The following is a 19,287-nucleotide window of genomic DNA, read 5'->3' as shown; positions in this document are numbered from 1 at the left end:
TTCCATCTTGTGTGAAGGTCAGAGAGTTTGCGGTTGCTCAAAATTGTTGACAACAACCAGGGCTACACATCCTGACCTAGGATGTGGTTACTTGGTTCTTCTGACATTAAGATGGCTCACACAGGTAGATCCACTCCATTCTGACATGGTCAGGATATGAAGCATACTTCTGCTCCTTCTTTTGTATTAGGAGGTTTAGCCTGGGGAGTGGCTGCCTTCAGGATACTTGGTCTAGGGTGGGTTCACTGTCTAAACAGCAGAATTCTAATGACTTGATTGTTAGATTTATTTCTTATGACAAGCCTCTCCGCCAATGCAAATAATTCCAATGAAACCAAATCAGACCGAATAAAAGATGCCCATGTTTAATGCAATGCACCTGAGTGGCACCAGGAAAACACAGCTAGGGGAAGAGAAAGGAGGGGAGATCACACCGAAACCCAGAGACCACATGTACATTCTCTGGGGGGCAGCTTAAATAGCCTGTGGGAGTGGTCTTGACCCTCCCTGGGATGGGGTCACCATTTGGCGGGCCTTCTTGACCCTCCCTGGGATGGGGTCACCATTTGGCGGGCTTTCTCAGAGGTGGAGTTTGGACTAAGGCAACTCCCAGAGGAGGGGGCTTAAAATGGAGCTCCTGCCCAGTCTTCCAAAGATGGGTGCCAGGGGGGCTGGGATGAGGCCCCCAACGATAATATTCCAGACTCTTTGTATAAAGGGGTGTTAGGGAGCTGGGGTGACGCTTTCAACCAAGCATTGAGGTCTCAAAGTATTGAAGCAATTAACTGTTCGAGTTGTCCTTTGTATCGCGTTAAAGAAGTCTTTTGTTGCCTTCACCCCTTTTATATTGGGGTATAAAGAGTACGGAAATTAAACACGGGCTAGAAAATGAAATGCGGGCAATTTCAGTGTTCATTGGAACTCCCTCCCAGTACTGTTCTTTGTTTCTGTTTTATTATTTTTTTACTCGTGTCTTCGTATTCTTTACTAATTTTTTCTGATTCCCATGCCCCTGCCCCGTAAGTGGCACTTTTGTTGAAGCTGGTCTCCAATAGTCCTGGTAGCTTCCAGTGTGTTCTACAGCAGCAGGAAGGCTCAAGGGCACTGCTTTGCCAACTTAACGTGTATCTGGGTCACCTAAAGATCCTCTTAGGAGACGGAGCCTGAGCTGTAGGGTTGGGGCTGAGATACCACACAGGCTCCAGGGAATGCTGCGGCTAGGCTTCTCCTGCCCTGGAGGTGGTCAGACAGCAACAGGATGGATTTCCTGTTGACATCAGATTGTTCAAATTCAGCATGGCAGTGATGGAGGCTTTGTGGAGGAGGTGGTGCTTTTGCTGGGACATACTCTTTTTGTTATTTTGTTTTTGTTTTGTTTTGCTGTAGCTTTGGAGCCTGTCCTGGAACTAGCTCTTGTACTCCAGGCTGGCCTCAAACTCACAGAGATCGGCCTGCCTCTGCCTCCTGAGTGCTAAGATTAAATGTGTGTGCCACCACTGGCCAGATGCTTTTGTTTTTTGTTTTTTGGTTTTCTTTTTTGATGTTGTTATTTTGTAAAAAGAATTCATAGCCACAGAGCTGTGAGGCTTCACTTAAAACAACTAAGAGTTAGAGTTAGTACACAGAACAAAGCACAAAGTGTTAGTATACTATTTGCTGAATGTTTTGAAACATAATCCCCATTATATGATACAATATGGTATTCAGCATATTCACTATTAGGGGGCCATCATCACCAGCAAATTCCAGAACGTTTCTCCACATACACCCCAGAGAAATTCCCTATGGACCACCAGATATCCCAGCACTCCTCTCCCAGTCTTCAGCCCCCCCCTCCCCCGTCTGTCTGTCTCTCTCTCTCTCTCTCTGACAGACATTCCAGTTGTTTCCACTTTTGATGAGAGGCCCCTTGGTTCTGTGGTCATAACAAGACCTGGTGTGGGATGGGTTTCCTACCCCTGTGTGGCCGGCAGAGCTTTGTGAAGAAGTGGCAGGCAGGTGGGCTCTGCTGGGAGGTGGAGGTCAGGGAGGGATCGCTCGGCAGCAAGCATGTTCTAATGAGAGCTCAGCACAAAGCGCCACAGGAAGGATCCTGGCTTTGTTGTGGTCTTGTCTAAACTGTCCTCCCAGGCTTCATAGCCTCCATGCACCTTGCATCAGCAGACTTTCTAGGAAAGTCCCAGCCCCCACCTCCATCCACCCTTCAGCACTGAGGCAGGACATTTCAAGCAGGCCTCCTGACACCCGAGAGTGCTGTGGGAGGTCAGATGACACATCTGTTTGCAGCCGAGATTGCTGGGCCGGGGTCGGGTGTGGGGGATGCACTCAGGTTCCCAGAGAGCCAGGGCTGCAGCTGCCACAGCAAGGCCAATCCTTGCAGCTCAGCGGTTCTCCTGCAGCTTCAGGCCTGATGACTCATCTTTTCCTTGCGATGACCTCTTTCTGAGCCCATGCAAGTACACATGCAGAGTTACAAAGAGCCTGCCATCACATCCTTCCGAACCTGCTTACAGTTAACCCTGACCTGCAAGCGCTGGGCTGACCAGCGATCTGTGCTGCAAGGCCTTTGCATCTGAGAGAACGAGAGCCCACTGGCAGGTGTTCCTATCTTGCCCCACACCGCCCCAACTCATCCTCAGCATAAAATTATGTTATCATTTCTCTTCAGCCCACTGTCTGAGGATTTATCAACTTGAGGTTTACTGGGCTTTTAAAATTGCACACGTTCCTGGGAGGACTGGTATGTGCTGCTTTAGGATGGGAAAGTGACCGGGCTTGACTCCTGAAAATCAGGAACTGAGAGGAGCCCCTGAGTGTGCAGGGGGTGCAATCAGGGATGATGGAAGGAAAATTGAGAGTGTGGCTTCTATGCCTAGGAGGCAGGCTACACAAACTGAGTTTTGGGGTAGCTCAACAGAGCTGAATCCCAAATTAGGGTCTATAGGGGAAATGGGAGGTTGCCAAAGCCAGATTTTCTGTGGTATATATATATTTATCTGCTTTGCTCCATCCGGGTGAAAGAAGGTCTCACCCAAACATCATTCAAGAGATTTATTCAGAGGGAAGATTTCATATGCATACATATATATGGAATTAATTGAAATGCAACATTTCTTTCTGTTTCCAACTCCTGTGTATCTCCTCTCTTCTCTTCACGCTTCCTCTTCTCCATGTTTTCCTCCAACTTTTATGATTCTAGAACTAAAAAATAAGAGTTTTCTTTTCTCCCCATTAAGTATTTAAAAGACTCTGAGAGGCCAGCCTTAGCCCCTAACCACTGTAACGCCATTTCTGAGGACATGCTGTTTAGTCCTGTGCCTGACCCATGCAGGCATTCAGCAGCACTGGTTAAGTATACAAAAGGTTGGGTGAAATCACTTTATAGTTAGTTCTACGTACTGAGTTTGTGTGGGATTAATCTGTGAGTGGACACTAGCTTCCTGTAGGCATGAGTCTGTGTCATAAGGCGTCCTGAGACCCAGGACTAAAATTCTAAAGATGAGGCCAAGATGGGACCCAGGGACTAAACTCCGGATTTGTTCAGTCCCTGTTTCATCCTGGCATCTGGGGAGTTCAGTGGGCAGAGACTGATGGGGCTCTGGCGCCCTCTGCTGGTGTGTTTTCATGGTTTATTTTTCCCCCCTTTCCTCCTGCCTGTAGGGTTAAAGAAACCCACCCTGGCCCTGAAACCAGAACCAGTGAAAGAAATATGCTCTGGCACTGAAATTAGAGCCAAAAGGCTAAAAAGAGCCAGTGAAAGAAACACACTTTGGCCCTGAAACCAGAGCCAAATCTGCCCCTGACCAACTAAGCAGAAAACCAACCAATCCCTAAGCAGGCAATCTAGCCAATCTGAGTTCAAGGAACTGCAATCTGACCAATGTCCACCGTGAAGATCTTCTCCGTGGAAAAACTCCGCCCCTAAGAAGTCCCATATAAGCCCTGTGCCTGTTCTGTTTGCTGTAGCCTTCTCCACCCTGGCAGAAGCAGCCACCCTCCTGGATTCTTCTCTCTGAATAAATCTCTTGAACGGGGTTTGGGTGAGACTTTCACCCTGATGGAGCAGAGCAGAGAAATAACAACTTCTCGTCTGAGCGAGAGCGGGGTAGAGTAGAGCAGGGCTGTAACGCTTTCACTGGGGAAACCAACCCTTAACAGAGTGGAGTTCTGAGCAGAACTGTAACAACTTCACTCGGGAAACCTTCCCCTGCTAAAGCAAAACTGTTACATTGGGGAGAAACCTTTCCCTGGAGCAGGGCTGCAACGCTTACTGTGACCTGTGGTAATATTCCTTGGCTCCCGACCGCCAGGATCCCTTTTCATCTGAGCTGCAATGCTTACACATACACCTGTTTGTATTGTTCTTAGCAAAGTTAGGACTCGGGATTTCTGGTCTCACTCTAAGCCCTTTCCTTTGTGAATGTCAAGTCTGAAAGTGGTCTGTTTCTTCTAATAAAACTGAGGTCAGAGGGAGCTTCTAGGAACCAATAACCCAAATGAGAGAGGGGAAAAAGGTAGAAACGTCTTCTTTGCCTGGCTCAGAGCTGTTTCTCTGCTATCTTCTGGTCTTCCAAAAGCTTTTGAGATTCTGCTGTCCTCTAAGGGAACCAAGGGATCCACCCCCCTACTCCCCCCCCCCACCAAGAGAAACAACCCTATGCTGACAGAGACGGCTTCTGCCCAGAGGCAGGGATGACCTTTGGTGACTAACAAAACGCTCCTGTTCTCCCCAGAGGCCCATGGACCAGCTGGACAGAAAGCCAAAGGACTCTCTGTCTGTGTTAGACCCTTGCCAGCGGCGGGTATCAGATTGCTCCTGGTTGGGGGTTACCAAGCACAGTTGCTAGGCAGGCGCTTGCTCAGCCGGAGGTCCCACCCACACAGCAGACGTGCGCTTTGGAACCATGTACAGGACTTGTGCAGGCGACCACTCAGGGCTGTGACAGAGCCAGCGATGTGCCGCCCTCTGACACGTGATACCAACAGACTGCGCTGTTGCTGTCAGCCCTGGTATTTGCTGTCAGAAGCAAGTGTGAAGTGAAGGAATCGGAGATCAGAGTGTTCCAATCCCAGCTCCGCCACCTGAAGCATGGCGTGAGAAGGGATTTCTTTCACCCCCTCTTGCTTTGTTTGGTTCTGTGTAAGACGATACAACAGTCTGAATGTCTTCACACAATGACAGCGATTTCCTAGGGCCTTTTAAATAATAAAATGAAGTAATGCCAGGTGCACCCAGTTGTTACAGGTGCACCCAGTCTGACTGCTTGCCACATTGTTGATGCACTGTGTTTACCCCCCAACCCCCGTACCTGTCACTGTCACCCAAGTATAGGGGTGACAGGAGCAAATTTATTGTTAAGGAGTGTGCCCTCTAGAGAAAATAGACGCACACACAGAGGCTATGCTGTCTGTATTGTTGGTTTGCTGGGGCGAGGGGATGAGAGAAGGCAAGGAATTCTGGGAGTGAGAACTATTATTTACACACAAGAGCAAGGCAATTTCCCGGGAGGGAGCTCCGTGGGCGGCGGAGGAGAGGGAAGGGCCCTGAAGCAAGGACGTACACGATACAGATGAAGACATACTAGTGTGGCTAGAACCGGAAAGGGAAGATCATGGGCAGGGGGTGGTGACGGTGGACGCCGGTGACGGAGGCTTTGGGTTTTGCTCTAAGAAAAGCAAGCATGGGGAAGTTCTAAGCTTTCGGGTGGCCCGATTTAGCAAGATGGGAAAGGACAACTCGGGCTGGTTGGGATTAGACATCTAATGTCCCTCTGACTCCAGGGAGAGAGGAAGGTAGCTGCAGCCCTGGGAAGATGCCACCATGAACAGCATCATACAAACATGGGGTTTAACCCCACAAGGCCATCGGACTTTTTGTGTATATGAGTATTTTGCCTCTATGTACGTATGTGCACCACATGTGTGCCTGGTGCCTGAGGTCATCAGAAGAGGGAGGGGCATCAGATCCCCTACAACTGGAGTTTCAGTTGAATGCCAAGTGGGTGCTGGGAACTGAACCTGTGTCCTCTACAAGAACAAGTGCTCTTAACTGCTCAACTGTCTCTCCAGCTCCTGGGGCCATATGCTAATAGTGATACTATAGCTCTGATACCTCTTGATGTCATTAAGCATTCATATATATGTGTGCGTGTGTGTGTGTGTGTGTGTGTGTGTGTGTGCTAGTCCTGACTGACTAGACTTTGCTGTGTAGGCCACACAAAGATCTGCCTGCCTCTCCGTCCCATCTCCTGCCTCATTAAACATATTTTAGCAATATGTAATTTTTTTGTTTGTTTTTCAAGGCAGGGTTTCTCTGTGAAGCCCTAGCTGTCCTGGAGTTAACTCTGTAGATCAGACTAACCTTGAACTCAGAGATCTGCCTGCCTCTTCCTCTGGAGTGCTGGGATTAAAGACATGCACCACCACTAGTGGCTAACAATATATAATTTTTAATATCAGTGCATTCCAGTCTATGAATACGGCACAATTTAACAAACTGATGTCCACTTACATTGTTTTTGACTTTAAAATATATAAATAACTCTGACAAACTTTCTAGTAAAATCTTGACACATTTTTTTATGTCTTTTATTGCATGTGATATTCTAAAATTGCCCCCAGAAAGACGGTATTAGAAACTCTCCCAGAGTTGCTCATCTCTGCCCAGTTGCCACACACACTTGGCGCTCACCATGTCTAAAAGCTGACAACAGAGACAATTCTCTATGTGGATATTTTCCCCCCAGTTGCTTTGTCTAAATCCTCTGACACTATGGTAAAGATAAGTATCCTTGCTTTGCTCCTCCTCTCAAGGGAGAAACGTTAACATCTCCACATTGGTATGATTGGCTGTGCCTGTGAAATTGAACATTGCCTAACTGTTACATTGAGTTATATTGCTCAGGGCTTTTTCGTTTATGTAAATGATATTGAACTTTGCCAAATGCTTTTTCTAACACTACATCTATTCAGACAACCGTCTAAGTTTTGTCTTGCGTTATTTGCGGTTAAACAACATTTATTGGCTTAAGTGTATTACATTATCTTTGCATACCATACATCACAATTGATTACGATGATTACTTTCTTGAATTTTCTGTGCTAGCAATTGGTGAGGATTTGCACTTCTATGCCATTAGGAATAGCAGTCTGTGATCTCCTTTTCTTGTAATGTCTTTTTCTGACTTCACTGGCTCGCCTTGTGAAATGAGTTTGGAATTGCTCTCTTCTTCAGTATTGTTGGAAAAGTTTGAGAAGTGTTAGTAAAAGTTCTTAGGTTGGGCGGTGGTGGCGCACACCTTTAATCCCAGCACTCAGGAGGCAGAGGCATGCCGATCTCTGTGAGTTCGAGGCCAGGCGGTCTACAGAGCTAGTTCCAGGACAGCCAAGGCAGTTTCTTTATTCAACCAATGAAAGCAACACATAGACAGAAGAACCTCCTACACCAGGTCTGAGATGTCACAATGAGAGGTAGAGCATGACCTTCCGAAGACACCCAAGTTCTAGGCCTCTGTTACATTTTGTAGCTAATTGTTGGCTACAGTGAGAACATTCTGGGTTATCTAGATGGGCTCAATGTAACCATGAAAATGTTTAAGAGAAAGTGGAAGGAAGGGAGGTGAGACATGTCAGCGTGATACAGCTTAAGGCCCCACTGGCTGTAGCTGGCTTTGAGGAAGGGAGGCAGGCACTGGCTAAGAAACAGAGGCAGCCATTGAGGCTGGGGAAGGCAAGTACAGATTCTCCCCCAAAGCCCCCAGCAGTAATGTAAGTCCTCTGACACCTTGTCATCAGCAAAGCAAGAGCCGTTTCTTGTTGCTCCAAGTTGTTCTGTTAACGGTGGAGATAGAAACAAGGACAGGGCTAGCCCCATCCGTCTCCTGTTTGCCTCCAGTCGCTGTGTTTGACTATTGTTTTAAAATGTGTATCTGAAACACCCAATGCATTTGTACTGTTACCATTACAAACTTGACGGATTACACTGTCTAAAAGTAGAGGCAGCCAACAAGAAGATATGGAAGAATCGGTGTGCAATGAATACAGAGCCCTGTCAAACCAAAGCTGAAGAGTCATACCCGTGGTGGGAGAGTCTCTAAGACACTCTTTTCTCTACATTTCTCCCCTCTCATTTAAATTAGCAGCCAGTTTTATCATCCTGCACTTAGGGAATTGAGGTAGGCACGGGAGAGGTTGGTGGTTTCTCACTCATCTCTAATTTTTCTTGTTATTTGTGGGGTTTTTTTATTTGTTTATTTTTGACAGTGTCTCACTGCATCCCTCTGGCTAGCCTAGATCTCGCTCTGTAGACCAGACTGGCCTTGAACTCATAGAGATCTGCCTTGCCTGCCTCTGCCTCACAGTGCTAGAATTGAAGACTAGCGCCATTCACAGCTCCAACTTGTTAAAAGGTCTTTTGAAGAGACAAGGGACATTGCTCCCTCTGCAAAGGCAGAAAGGAGGTGAACCTCACCAGAGTCCAAGAAAGGCTGTGGTGATATTTTGTTTGTGCTCTAACAGATGAAGCTTGCCTGAAGATCAGAGGCCAGTGCTAGCCACTAGTTAACCAGAGGCCAGGCAGTGGTGGCACATACCTCTAATTCCGGCATTTGGGAGGAGGACATAGGAAGATCAGGAGTTCAAGCTCACACTGGGCTACCTGAGGTTTAACCAATCAAAAAGAAAAACAGAGCTCACACCTTTTATCCCAGCACTTAGGAGGCACAGACCTTTAATCCCACACTAGGGAGGTGGAGACAGGTAGTGATATGGCTGGGAGGACAGAGGTGGGAGAAGACAGGAGCTTACCCCTTCTGTCTGAGGGTTTTGTAGAGGTAAGAACTCTTAGTGACTGGCTGATCTGCTTCTCTGATCTCTCAGCTTTCACCCACTAATATCTGACCCTGGGTTTTTATTATTAAGACCAATTAGAATTCGCAACAAGGGCTATCACAGTCTACTTAGTCATAAGACCTTGGGAACAGACTTGAGGCTCAGAGGTTTAGAGATACCCCTGACATCCAGGTCAGATTGCAGGGGTGCAGGATGTAGAGGATAGGTAGGCAGGGCAGTGGGCATGTGTCTTGAGTCTACACAGACTGGGGCTTGATATCTTCCAGCCATCTTGGAGCTCTGACCTGGGACTTTCAGGGCCTAGTGAAGTGGAGGAGAAAGACTGAGATCGCTCAGATAGAATGTCCCACTGGCCAACAGGGAAAGGAAGAGGAACTGGGGTCTGAAATATGTTGAACCAAAAAGTGATGCTCTGGGCACCCAAATGTTGGGCTAGTACTCAAAAGGGTAACAACCTTTGGACTTCAAATGAAAGTCTTTAATCTCCAGATGGAAGCCTGGGTGGGGTGAGGATGGGATGTTTAAGAGGGCAGAAAACCCTGCCTTGCAGCTCAGAGAGGATGAGCCAGAGCTGCTGGTGGGCTCCATGACTGGACTAGGTTGGAAGCACATACTCCATCTCATCGGGGTTGAAGTACAGATAAATCAGAAAGCAGCTCCAGATGACAAAGGTGAAAAGGGCGCCCAGGCATGGTGTGAAGGTCTCCTGCTAGGAGGGAGAAAGGTGGAGGACCTGGGGCCAGGCTGAGGCTGCCGCGGAAGGGGTACCCTCCCCACCAAGGGAGCCTGTGGACGGCAACCTTAGGGTCGGCCACCCAAATCCTCTCTCCTGGTGCCACATCCTCTATGTCTGGATGATTATGCTAAGTGGCGGGACCCCACTCACAGTCCCTAGTCCCTGTACACCCACAGGTGGGACTGGCTGCAAAAGGAAGCTGAAGCTCACTCCTTTGGGATAACCAGAGTCCAACTGAGAAGGCCCTTCTCGCATGGCTCTACCTACCCCCGATGGCAGTTGTTCTTTAGGGCACACAACAAACATTTCTCCTGTAGAGGGGACAGAAACGGCACACAAATGATCATTTTTCCCTGGTCCAAGTTGGCCAGCCTGCTGGCCACCTCACCAGGCTTCGCTATAGAGAAGGACAGAGTGACTGAGCAGAACTCGGAGCAGGCACGTCTAGGGGCTGACTGCACAACTGTGCCTTGGGTCTCACAGCAGCCTCGAAGGCAGGCAGCTAAGGAAGGATTCCATACTAGGGGATTCATCCAAGAACTGGGGTAGGGTGAGGCAGGAGCTCTGGGGTTGGGGGAGAAGAGGGTCAGGGCAGGAGCAGCCCGGGGCTGTGGACAGCGCTGAGGGTGCACAGGAATTCACTTACGCAGCAACTCTGACATGAATGAAGGGGATCCGGTGGATTAGTCTTTGTTTTTTGTGACATCACCATCTTATCGCTAGTCAATGATCCTCCGTCAGGTTCTTCCATTTTCTTGGGTCTGAGCTGGGGATCTTTGTCCGTCTTTCCTATCTGCCCGAGTTCCTGCTGCTCCTTTGGTTGTTTGTGAAGGGGACTGGTGGGTCAGGAGTGGGCAGAGATTTGGGGAGACTGTTTCTACCTGCACATGGGTGCATGGAAGGCCTTGACTTCCAGCCATTGTAATGGTGGAGCCAAGGCAGTTCCTTGAGGAGTGCATTCTCTGAGCCCCCAGGGTACTGAGCAAAGAGGAGGGAGGAGGTGACACTCACAGTTTGTTATTCTTCTGTGCAGTCATTAGAACATCCATCTTTTCGTCCATATCCTTCTGCATTTCCTTCGAGAGAGAACCCAAGACTAGACTTCTCCTTCTGAAGAGCTTGGAGTTCCCCTCTTCCCTCTCTCTCCATTAACTCCTCCTGTCTTATACTTCAAGAATCCTCACCAGCCTTGGCTGAGGGGAATGGGGCATGTCCCCGACGGTCACCTTCCACCCCAGCTCCACAGTGACACCAGAGCACAGGCGGAGGCAGAAGGCTTACCATGGCCACTAGGTGAGCCAGAGGCCAGGAGTTCTGCCTGACCTCAGGGATGAGGCTTTGAGTTTATGCCCATGAAATGGCACAGCTAAGAAAACATGCTGTAACCTCAGAGATTCTGCCTCCAGTGTTTGAACCCTTGTCTGTGTGTATGTGTGTGCGCGCATGCGCACGGGCGTGCACGTGTGCATATGACAACACAGTTCTAGTACAAAAAATAAAACAAGTGAAAGGAAGTAAAATGAGGGCCAGATACACGGCTCAGTGGTGCAGAGAACACACTGCTCCTGCAGGGGACATGAGTGTTTGGTTCCCAGAACCCACATCAGGCAGCTTGCACCCGGCTTTTAACTCCAGTTCCAGAGGATCCAATACATCTGGTCACCTCGTGCATCCACCCCCACACCCCACAAATACTTGCATGGATTCACACGCATGCACGTGCACACAAACATACACTTACGCAAACACACACACACTAATTTAAAATAATGAAAACAAATACTAAAAATAGAAGACAGTAGCTAAAACAACATGGCTCATTTATTACTCACTGAGAACTAAAAGAGAAAACATAATCTATAGAATTTGACGTGGGAAAAGCTGGAAAGAAATGGTGGACAAGAAGAATCCCTAAGGGTACAGAAGCTGTAACTGACAGTATTCATTATGAACGAAAATGAGTGTGGATTGGTGGTCATAAAAACTATTTTCTCCAGTGAAAGTGTTTCTAATACAGAAAGATTCTGAGCCAGTTCAATTGACGCAGAAAGCTGACAAAGCAATCACACCCTTGGTGGGGAGGGGGTGGTTTCTGAAGACAGCTGTGTCGATGGTTGTAAATGTCAGAATACACAGGAAGAGTATTAAAATCTCCTTAGGGCCAAACACGCCCCTCGGGCTGAGCACACGGTGCCAGTGTCCTTTACTCTCCTTCCCCGTCTAAATCAGCTCCATTCGCCCACTGTGCTTGACAACTTCTCCACTGCCTTGTCCACCCAGATAGACACTCTGGGCTCGCTATGGACGCTCACCTAAGACGCTGTTATCTGTCACCAAGAACCACCAACCAAGTCGCCTTCCACTCTCCCCTCTTCCCTGCCCCCTCCTCTAGTCCTCTCTCTACCACAGCGGGAGGCAATTGCAGATCTTCCCCACCTGCTCTGCGCCTCCTAGGCCACCTTGCCAGCAGCTGCTCCTTGTGTGTTAAGAAGCTCCAGAGACTGTCAGCTGTTTCTAAATCCCCATCAGTACCCACGGTGTGCCCATGCAGTTTTATTTCTGTTTCCCCCAGATGACCTCACTCCATGGCTTGTCTCCCCGTGACTGGGAGACACAGCCATCCTCCTGCTGTGCCCAAGCTGTTCCCTGCCTGAAACAGCTTTCTTTGTGCCTCTCCATTCCCCAGAGTGGCCACTAATAAAATGCTTATGGTGGTTGCATGTTAATATAGAAATAGTACATGCCCTTTGCAAAAAAAAGCCGGATAAAGCAGGAGAATATTTAAAAACTGAATCACAAGACTGCTATCTGCCTTTTTGGTGCATCTATTTTCCAATCCCTTTCCTATATATTTACATTAAGCATTTTTTATAAGCCCTAATATTAATATATGGAAAAACCATAATTTAGTTACTTCTCTATTGTTGGAAATTGTGGCTATCCACAAATGTTTGCTATTATAAATAATTCTGAAATGAAAATAGTTTATACTCAGTCATGTTGACAGTTTAGTATTCTCATGGGATAAATCTTGAGAATGCCTATTTTCTTATATTCCGATTTTATATGAATTAGCACTCTGATCAGTAGCTCATTGACATAAACCCAATATTTGGGTATGACAGTTACATTACTTAAAGATAGATGCTGTGTGGTGTGTGTGTGTGCCTGGGTGTGTGCACTTGAGTCCAGCTGCCTTCCAGGGACAGAGGCATCAGATCCCCTGGAGCTGGAATTATGGGAAGTTGTGACCCCCCAGTGTGGGTGCTGGGAACTAAACTGGGGTCCACCACAGGACCAGCACACTCTGAGCTGCTCAGTTGTCTCTCGGGCCCCAGCTTCGTGTTGTTAAGCTGCACAGTTACACTGTTGTGAAGCCGCTGTGCTCTCTGTCTTCGTCTGTTCTCTCTGGCCTGTCCATCATGTCCTTGCCCATTTTCTCATTTATTTCTGATTGTTTTGTGTGAGATCTATATTTTGTGGATTATAAATCCTTTGTCCCTTATCACAGTTATGGAAAACAATTTCCTCAAATTGCTTTATAAATTCTGCATATGGCATTTTTCCATCTTAATTCTTTTTTAAAACATTCATATAGGCAAATACATCAATACTTTGAAATTTGGCCATCATATTTATATTTATAACTTTTCCTTACTGGTTTTCATTTCTCAAGTTCATGTTATAGACCACTTATGCTTACAGAGCTAATGAACTGGTTTTTTCCTCACAGAGTCGAGCAACGGTCTTCTATTATTACATAACCCTTTTCTTCTGACATTTAAAACCACCTTTTATCACAGGGCTGGATCCAGTTCAGTGGTTGAGAGGCTGCCTAGCAATGTGAGACCCTGGGATCCAATCCCTAGTACCCCCCAAATCACCTTTATCAAATTTAAAACTTGATGGGCATATGGTTCTCAGCCTTAAGTGTCTACTAGAACCCCATGGGGGAGATTTAGAAGTCACTGGGCCTGGGCCCTCACTTGCAAAGATTCTGTCTTAGTTTCTCTGAGGGAAGCCTTGGTTTAAGGGGCCAGTGTGACAGACCTCTCTGATCTCATCCATCTGAGGCTGATGAATGTTGTTCAAGTGTTTAGGACCCGATTTGCATCTAAAGGCACACGTCCAGATGCCTTGGGAAGAAGCCAAGCATGGGAGATGGCCTACAGTTGTAGCACTCAGGGAGAGGCAGGAGCAGTCAAAAGCCAGAGGCCAACGTGTGTCACAGAAACTGTCTCAATACATGCATACATAACGTCTATAAACCCATATATACATTTTAAAATCATTTGTAGCACTTAAGCAACTCCACTTTGAAATAGTTATTATTCAGTCTTTGGTCTGTGTGGAGTCTGGGTGTTTGGATGTTTAATAGGCTCCGGGGGATTCTCAGGACATCCATCCCTGGCAAAGGAGCCCTCACATTCCTTCATTTCCCTGCTTACTATTAACTACCCCGGTGTGATAACTGTGGGGTTATCATGAATTTAACCTGACAATCCTAGTGTCCCTTAGGACTCTTGGAAATACTCTAGGCATTCCCTTTCGCCTGCTTATGCATCTGCATAGGTGATTCTCAAGCTTCTAGTCAGCCGGACCCAGACCCTATCTGAGTATGAACCTGGGGCCTTGTCCCAAGTCGTTCTGAAACAGACGAATGTTTGCAAACCGCTGCTCTGTGGTCCCAGTTATCTGTCTTGTTTTCTGAGCCAAAAGGGAACCATGCTGGATCTTTAGTTACATTCGCATCAAACTTGCGACATAATCTTAACAAGTCTAAGGTCCAGAATCTCTTGAAGGATTCCGCTCCTAACTCTCTCTCCCTACCTCTAAACCTCTAATTAACAGACAGCCTGCGAGTCTGTCTAGTGCGTGATAGGAACCTCAAGAGCAGGGGCCTGCCATCTCATCCTTCACTTCCCATGTGACCCACAGAAGGCATACAGTGAAAACTTACCTTCATAATTTCCACAAATTCATGAAGCTTATCAAAATCTTTGTCCATTATATCCTTTATCTAGTGAGGAAGAAAAGTGCGATTTAACAAGGCCTGAAGTGTAATCCTGAAGCCAGTCACAGGGTCTTTGGGGCATTTTGAGTAAAGGGTGGTAGCTGGATCGTGGGAATAGATGGCTAATAGTTACTCTACATAAACCCTTCTTCCTGAGAAGTCTACGAAGGGTCTAGGGTACGGGTACCACTACCAGGTCATCGCTAGCAACAGCTTTGACATGTGGGGCTCAGACCATGCTTCAATTACTCCTCCTTGCTTAGTCCCCCTGTTCCCTAAGTGAGTTATAAGTGATTATATCCTAGAAACAAGAGACCTCTGTCTGCACAGCCTCCTCTGGGAAGATGTATGAGGGGGATACAGTTGATCTGTGACTGTCGTCAAATTCCTAGTCAGCTCCTCTTCAGGCTGATCGCTGAGGTTAACATCACCCCCAACTTTAATACATTAGGGAATTCTTAATCGCTTGAAAAATGGGCTTAGACATGGAATAAGTAAGAAATTAATGTTTATGCTGCCCAGGGTTGGAACGCTGTAGGAGACCAGGTGAGAGTCAGTTTGTTGCTTCACCTATGCAGTTCCTGACTTCCTTGACTCCTCAGGGTTGGCCATTACATTTCCCTCAAAGTCCCACTTTTCCTCTCTTGCTGAAACCTTATCATGTTACCTGCTTTATCTCTTCCATCTTTTCCTTGAGTTCTTCTCTCACCTCCCTGAGTTCATTCTGAGGAAATACATGTGAGAGAAACACATTGGAGACATCTCTCCACGGTCAACAAGGGCAGGAAAGGAAAGGGCGGTGTTGGGGCCGGAGACCTGCGGGGGACACATTGAAAAGAGCACAGCTTCGGAAGATTTGCCCCAAACCCCCGGCCTAACTCTGGAAAAGGCAGATGGGTAGAGAGTTAGGATCCGTCAGTAAAATAAATCCTCAAAACTGTCAGGATCCGGTAAGATAAATGTTGAAAAAGTAATCCACACTAAAGAGACATGATGGGGCTGGAGATGTCCTAACTGTTGGGTAAGGCTTGCTGCTCTTCCAGAGGACCGGAGCTCCATTCCCAACATCCACACCTGGAAGTTCATAACTTCTTCTGACTCCAACCATATGGGGTCTGATGCCCTCTCCTGGCCTCTGCAGGCACGGCACGCACGCACACAGACAGACAGACAGACAGACAGACAGACAGACACACATAACGGCCAGGGTTGCGGGGGAGGGGGTGCTAGAGGAAACACATGTCAGGGATCAGATCCCCAGGCCAAATGATTTTGCTGTTAGTAATGAGGCAACTGGTGACAAAATAAGGGCTTTGTTAATGACTTGATTTTGATAATTACACACACACGCACACACGCACACACGCACACACACACGCACACGCACACACACACGCACACACACACACACGCACACACACACGCACACACGCACACACGCACACGCACACACACACACACGCACACACACACAAATAAAAACCATAAGAGAAGATGGTCCTTTTTAGGAAGTACATATTAAAGATCTGGGTAAGCTTAACTCTGAAATGGTTCAGAGAGTGTCCATGGTCAGTCATTCTGGGTATCCACGGAGGATTGGTACAGGACCCTGTGATGAAGGTTGAGGGAAGAACCCAGGAAAGGGACATACAACCAAGATGCCCACCCATTATCCAGGAAAGGGGGGACCAGGAAGTACCCACAACAGTTCCTCGTTGAGAGAAATTACAGGAACCCTGCAGATATCCAAATTTGCTAACGCTGACATCCCCTACATCCTGTGGACACCCCCCCCCAGACTTTGAACTTGTTCCTGGACCCCCTTCAATACACATGCGGTGTAAACGCTATGCAAACAATTACTACTGTCTTGTTTCAGAAGTGATGGAAAAATGTCTGTTTGCTTTAGCAAATCTCTTTAATCCCAGATTGGCCGAATTAAAGGCATGGAACCTATAGATAATGCAGGGTAATGTGTGTGTGTGTGTGTGTGTGTGTGTGTATACACTGGTGTGAGCATGTGTGTAGAAAAGGAGACAGACAGCATCAGAGACTAAAGCAACAGTGATAAGTCGCCAGCATTTAGGGAATCTGGGTAAAATGTGTGCTAGAATTCACTACCTCATTCTCTGTAACGGCTAGGTAAGTCAAATTGTTTCAAAGTAACAGATTAAAAATAAAAGACCAGGATTTAGTGAAGCCTTCCCGCCGCAGGTACCCCTAGGTACCAACACACTCAGAAGTTAGCTGGCTGGCCACCCCTTTCCCAGGTGATCTGTACCCTGGCCACCTAGGCCCAGACACTGACCTTCAGCTCCTGAGTCATCCCTTTCTTGACGAATAGCCCTTCTTGTTTCAGTCCTTTGTGATCATGTATCTGTGGATTGAAAAAGAAACTTAGAGGCACTGGAAATAATAGGTGTGGGCGGGGCTAGAGAGCCCACCCTGAGTTCTGTCCCTCCCTGGAGACAGGGCACAAAGGGAAGCTGGTGGCCCTGCCTATGCAGAAACCCCTTCTGCCCTTCTCTTTCTCTAGGTTCAGTGTGTTCACATCTCTCCTGGCTCAGAGGGCCTCAACTCTTCTTGTCCCCCGACCCTTGTACAGCCAGGCTTATTCCTACTTCAGGATGCTTCTTCCCTCCAGCTAGAAGGTTCCTTCTCAGACTCTGCTCTGCCAGCATCTAGTCCTTGTGTTCTTGCTCCAGGGGAGACCTTTCCCAACCATAAAACAGACGCCCCTCCTGTCTCCTAATCTTCATTCTCCATGTAACAGGCAGCAAAGCCGACTTTCTCTGTTGTTTATGTCTGATTGGTCACTTGTGAAGGCCTATGAAAACAAGGACCTTATCTTTCTTGTGTCCCCCAGCACCTAGGATAGGTTCTTGGCACCAAGAATAAGAAATGGCCCTTGTCTCCAATGGCCTCCCCATGGATCTCAGGCCTGACTGCAGGCATAGCTTCAAAGCAGCTTACTTGTGTCAGTTCCAAGCAAACTTCCTTGTAGTTCTTTTTCTGCAGAGAGAGAAGGTCACGGTGTAGTTAGCCGCTTGTCAGGATTGGGGGACGATAACAGTCAATCCTCACTAGAGACCCCAGCAACCACGCGTTAGCTGCAGTTGAGTGTAGGCTCACGTGGTCCCAGCACAATGTCTGCTTCTGGCCACAGCGCCTGGTCATGCTCTCTGTTTCTAAGGAGTGTGCGTGTGTCTGACCCACGGACAGAGAAAGCCCTGATGAACAACTTTTAGGAAGCCCCCAAAGGTTGTATGAAGAACGGCTCAGGCTCTAACCTGCCCTCTCTTTTAGCCATACAACGAGGGCAGGTTACTCAGTACCAGGGCCTCCATTTCCTCATCTATAACGCAGGCTTAATCATCTATCAAGGTTATTTTGAGCCTTAGATGGGTTAGTTAGATTCAGGCCTTGGCTGGGTCCTGGACTGGGAAGGGTCTTGAAGACCATTGGACCTTATGCGGAGACATCACAGACCTGTTCCTTCCCACCTCAAGGCCAGGCACCAATTTACACCCACACCAGGCTGAGGCTGATTTGGGCTCTGAACAAAGAAAGAAAATTGGAAAGTTCACAGGGTCATTTCCAATATCTCCTCTGTCCTGCCTCCATCTGGCAGGAGCTCACAGAGGCCCCTGCAGTGCCTGGTGAGATTCTTCCTTTACCGGGTTGGTTTTCTTCAGTTCTTCCCTGTTGGCCGACATGATGGAAGAGCCAGGGTGTTCTTCAACTTCCCAACCTCCCCACAACAGCCCCCTGGGACCGAGCCACCGTCCTATGCAACTTACAGGCTTAGGCAATGGTAGGGAGACCACCTCTTTGTGTGCGGAACAGCTGAGGTCACAATGCCAGGATTCATATGCTGGCCTGGAGTGTCACCAGCTTCGGATCTACCTACTGTTGCTCCTGAGACCAAAGGTTCTTACCAGGTTCCAGAGCCACAGGCCTTATGCCTGGGGCTGCTGAGGACCTCAGCCAGTTATTTGAAAGCTCAGACACCTTGGGAGAAGCCAAGCCTTTGCTCCTGATGCAGGAGGCCTCACCCACTGACCAGGAGAATCTGTCCCAGATGGCTGGCTTCTTGCCGGCACTCATTTCTTCACTACCTCTACGTCATCTCTTTTCTTGGCTCTTTTATCCTACCAGAGGAGGGTTGGGACAAGAAGGAATACTGAATTGTTCTTAAGACAAGAAGATGTGTGTGTGTGTGTGTGTGTGTGTGCATAATGCAAGAGGCAATTCTGAGGTTAACTGTTATTTGTGTTTGTTTAACATGGCGAACTGGAGGCACATGGCTTCTCCTGGGGCCTAACGTGACTCAGTGTTGTAATAAGAGCGGCGGGGCTGCGTCCCCGGCACCCAGCCACCCGCATGGCTAGCTTATGCCCCGAAATAATTACACGGAAACTGTATTCTTTTAATCACTGCCTGGCCCATTAGTTTCAGCCTCTTATTGGCTAGCTCTTACATATTGATCTAACCCATTTCTAATATTCTGTGTAGTACCACGAGCTGGCTTACCAGAAAAGATCTTAACCTGCGTCTGTCTGGAGTGGGAGAATCATGGCGACTCCTCACTCAGCTTCTTTCTCCCAGCATTCTCTTTTGTTTACTCCACCCACCTAAGGTTTGGCCTATCAAATGGGCTAAGGCAGTTTTCTTTATTAGTTAACCA

General features: G+C 47.7%; 1 protein-coding gene across 1 annotated transcript; it reads right to left on the bottom strand.

Moving 5' to 3' along the window:
* Positions 1 to 9,495: 9,495 nt before the first annotated feature.
* Tex35 (testis expressed 35) lies at positions 9,496 to 18,316 on the bottom strand. The gene is made up of 9 exons (XM_057770575.1): positions 18,278 to 18,316; positions 17,574 to 17,612; positions 16,909 to 16,977; positions 15,268 to 15,324; positions 14,547 to 14,606; positions 10,598 to 10,662; positions 10,233 to 10,422; positions 9,854 to 9,897; positions 9,496 to 9,559 (listed from the first exon to the last, which is right to left on the bottom strand). Exons 1-9 carry the CDS (start codon positions 18,314 to 18,316, stop codon positions 9,496 to 9,498), a joined length of 627 nt encoding a protein of 208 aa, XP_057626558.1.
* Positions 18,317 to 19,287: the final 971 nt, after the last annotated feature.

This window comes from Chionomys nivalis, chromosome 5 (genome assembly GCF_950005125.1).
Source record: "Chionomys nivalis chromosome 5, mChiNiv1.1, whole genome shotgun sequence".
Taxonomy (NCBI): Eukaryota; Metazoa; Chordata; class Mammalia; order Rodentia; family Cricetidae; genus Chionomys; species Chionomys nivalis.
Note: the sequence above shows the minus strand (reverse complement) of the source record. Positions and strands in the feature narration are given on the sequence as shown.

Bases quoted from the DNA above. Each gene is read 5' to 3' on its own strand.
- Tex35 (XM_057770575.1), bottom strand. From the start codon at position 18,316: ATGTCGGCCAACAGGGAAGAACTGAAGAAAACCAACCCG. The intron at 16,978-17,573 runs GTAAGCTGCTTT...TTCAATCCACAG, and splicing joins TTTGCTTGGAACTGACACAA to ATACATGATCACAAAGGACT. The intron at 10,423-10,597 runs GTGAGTGTCACC...CTGACCCACCAG, and splicing joins GCACAGAAGAATAACAAACT to TCCCCTTCACAAACAACCAA.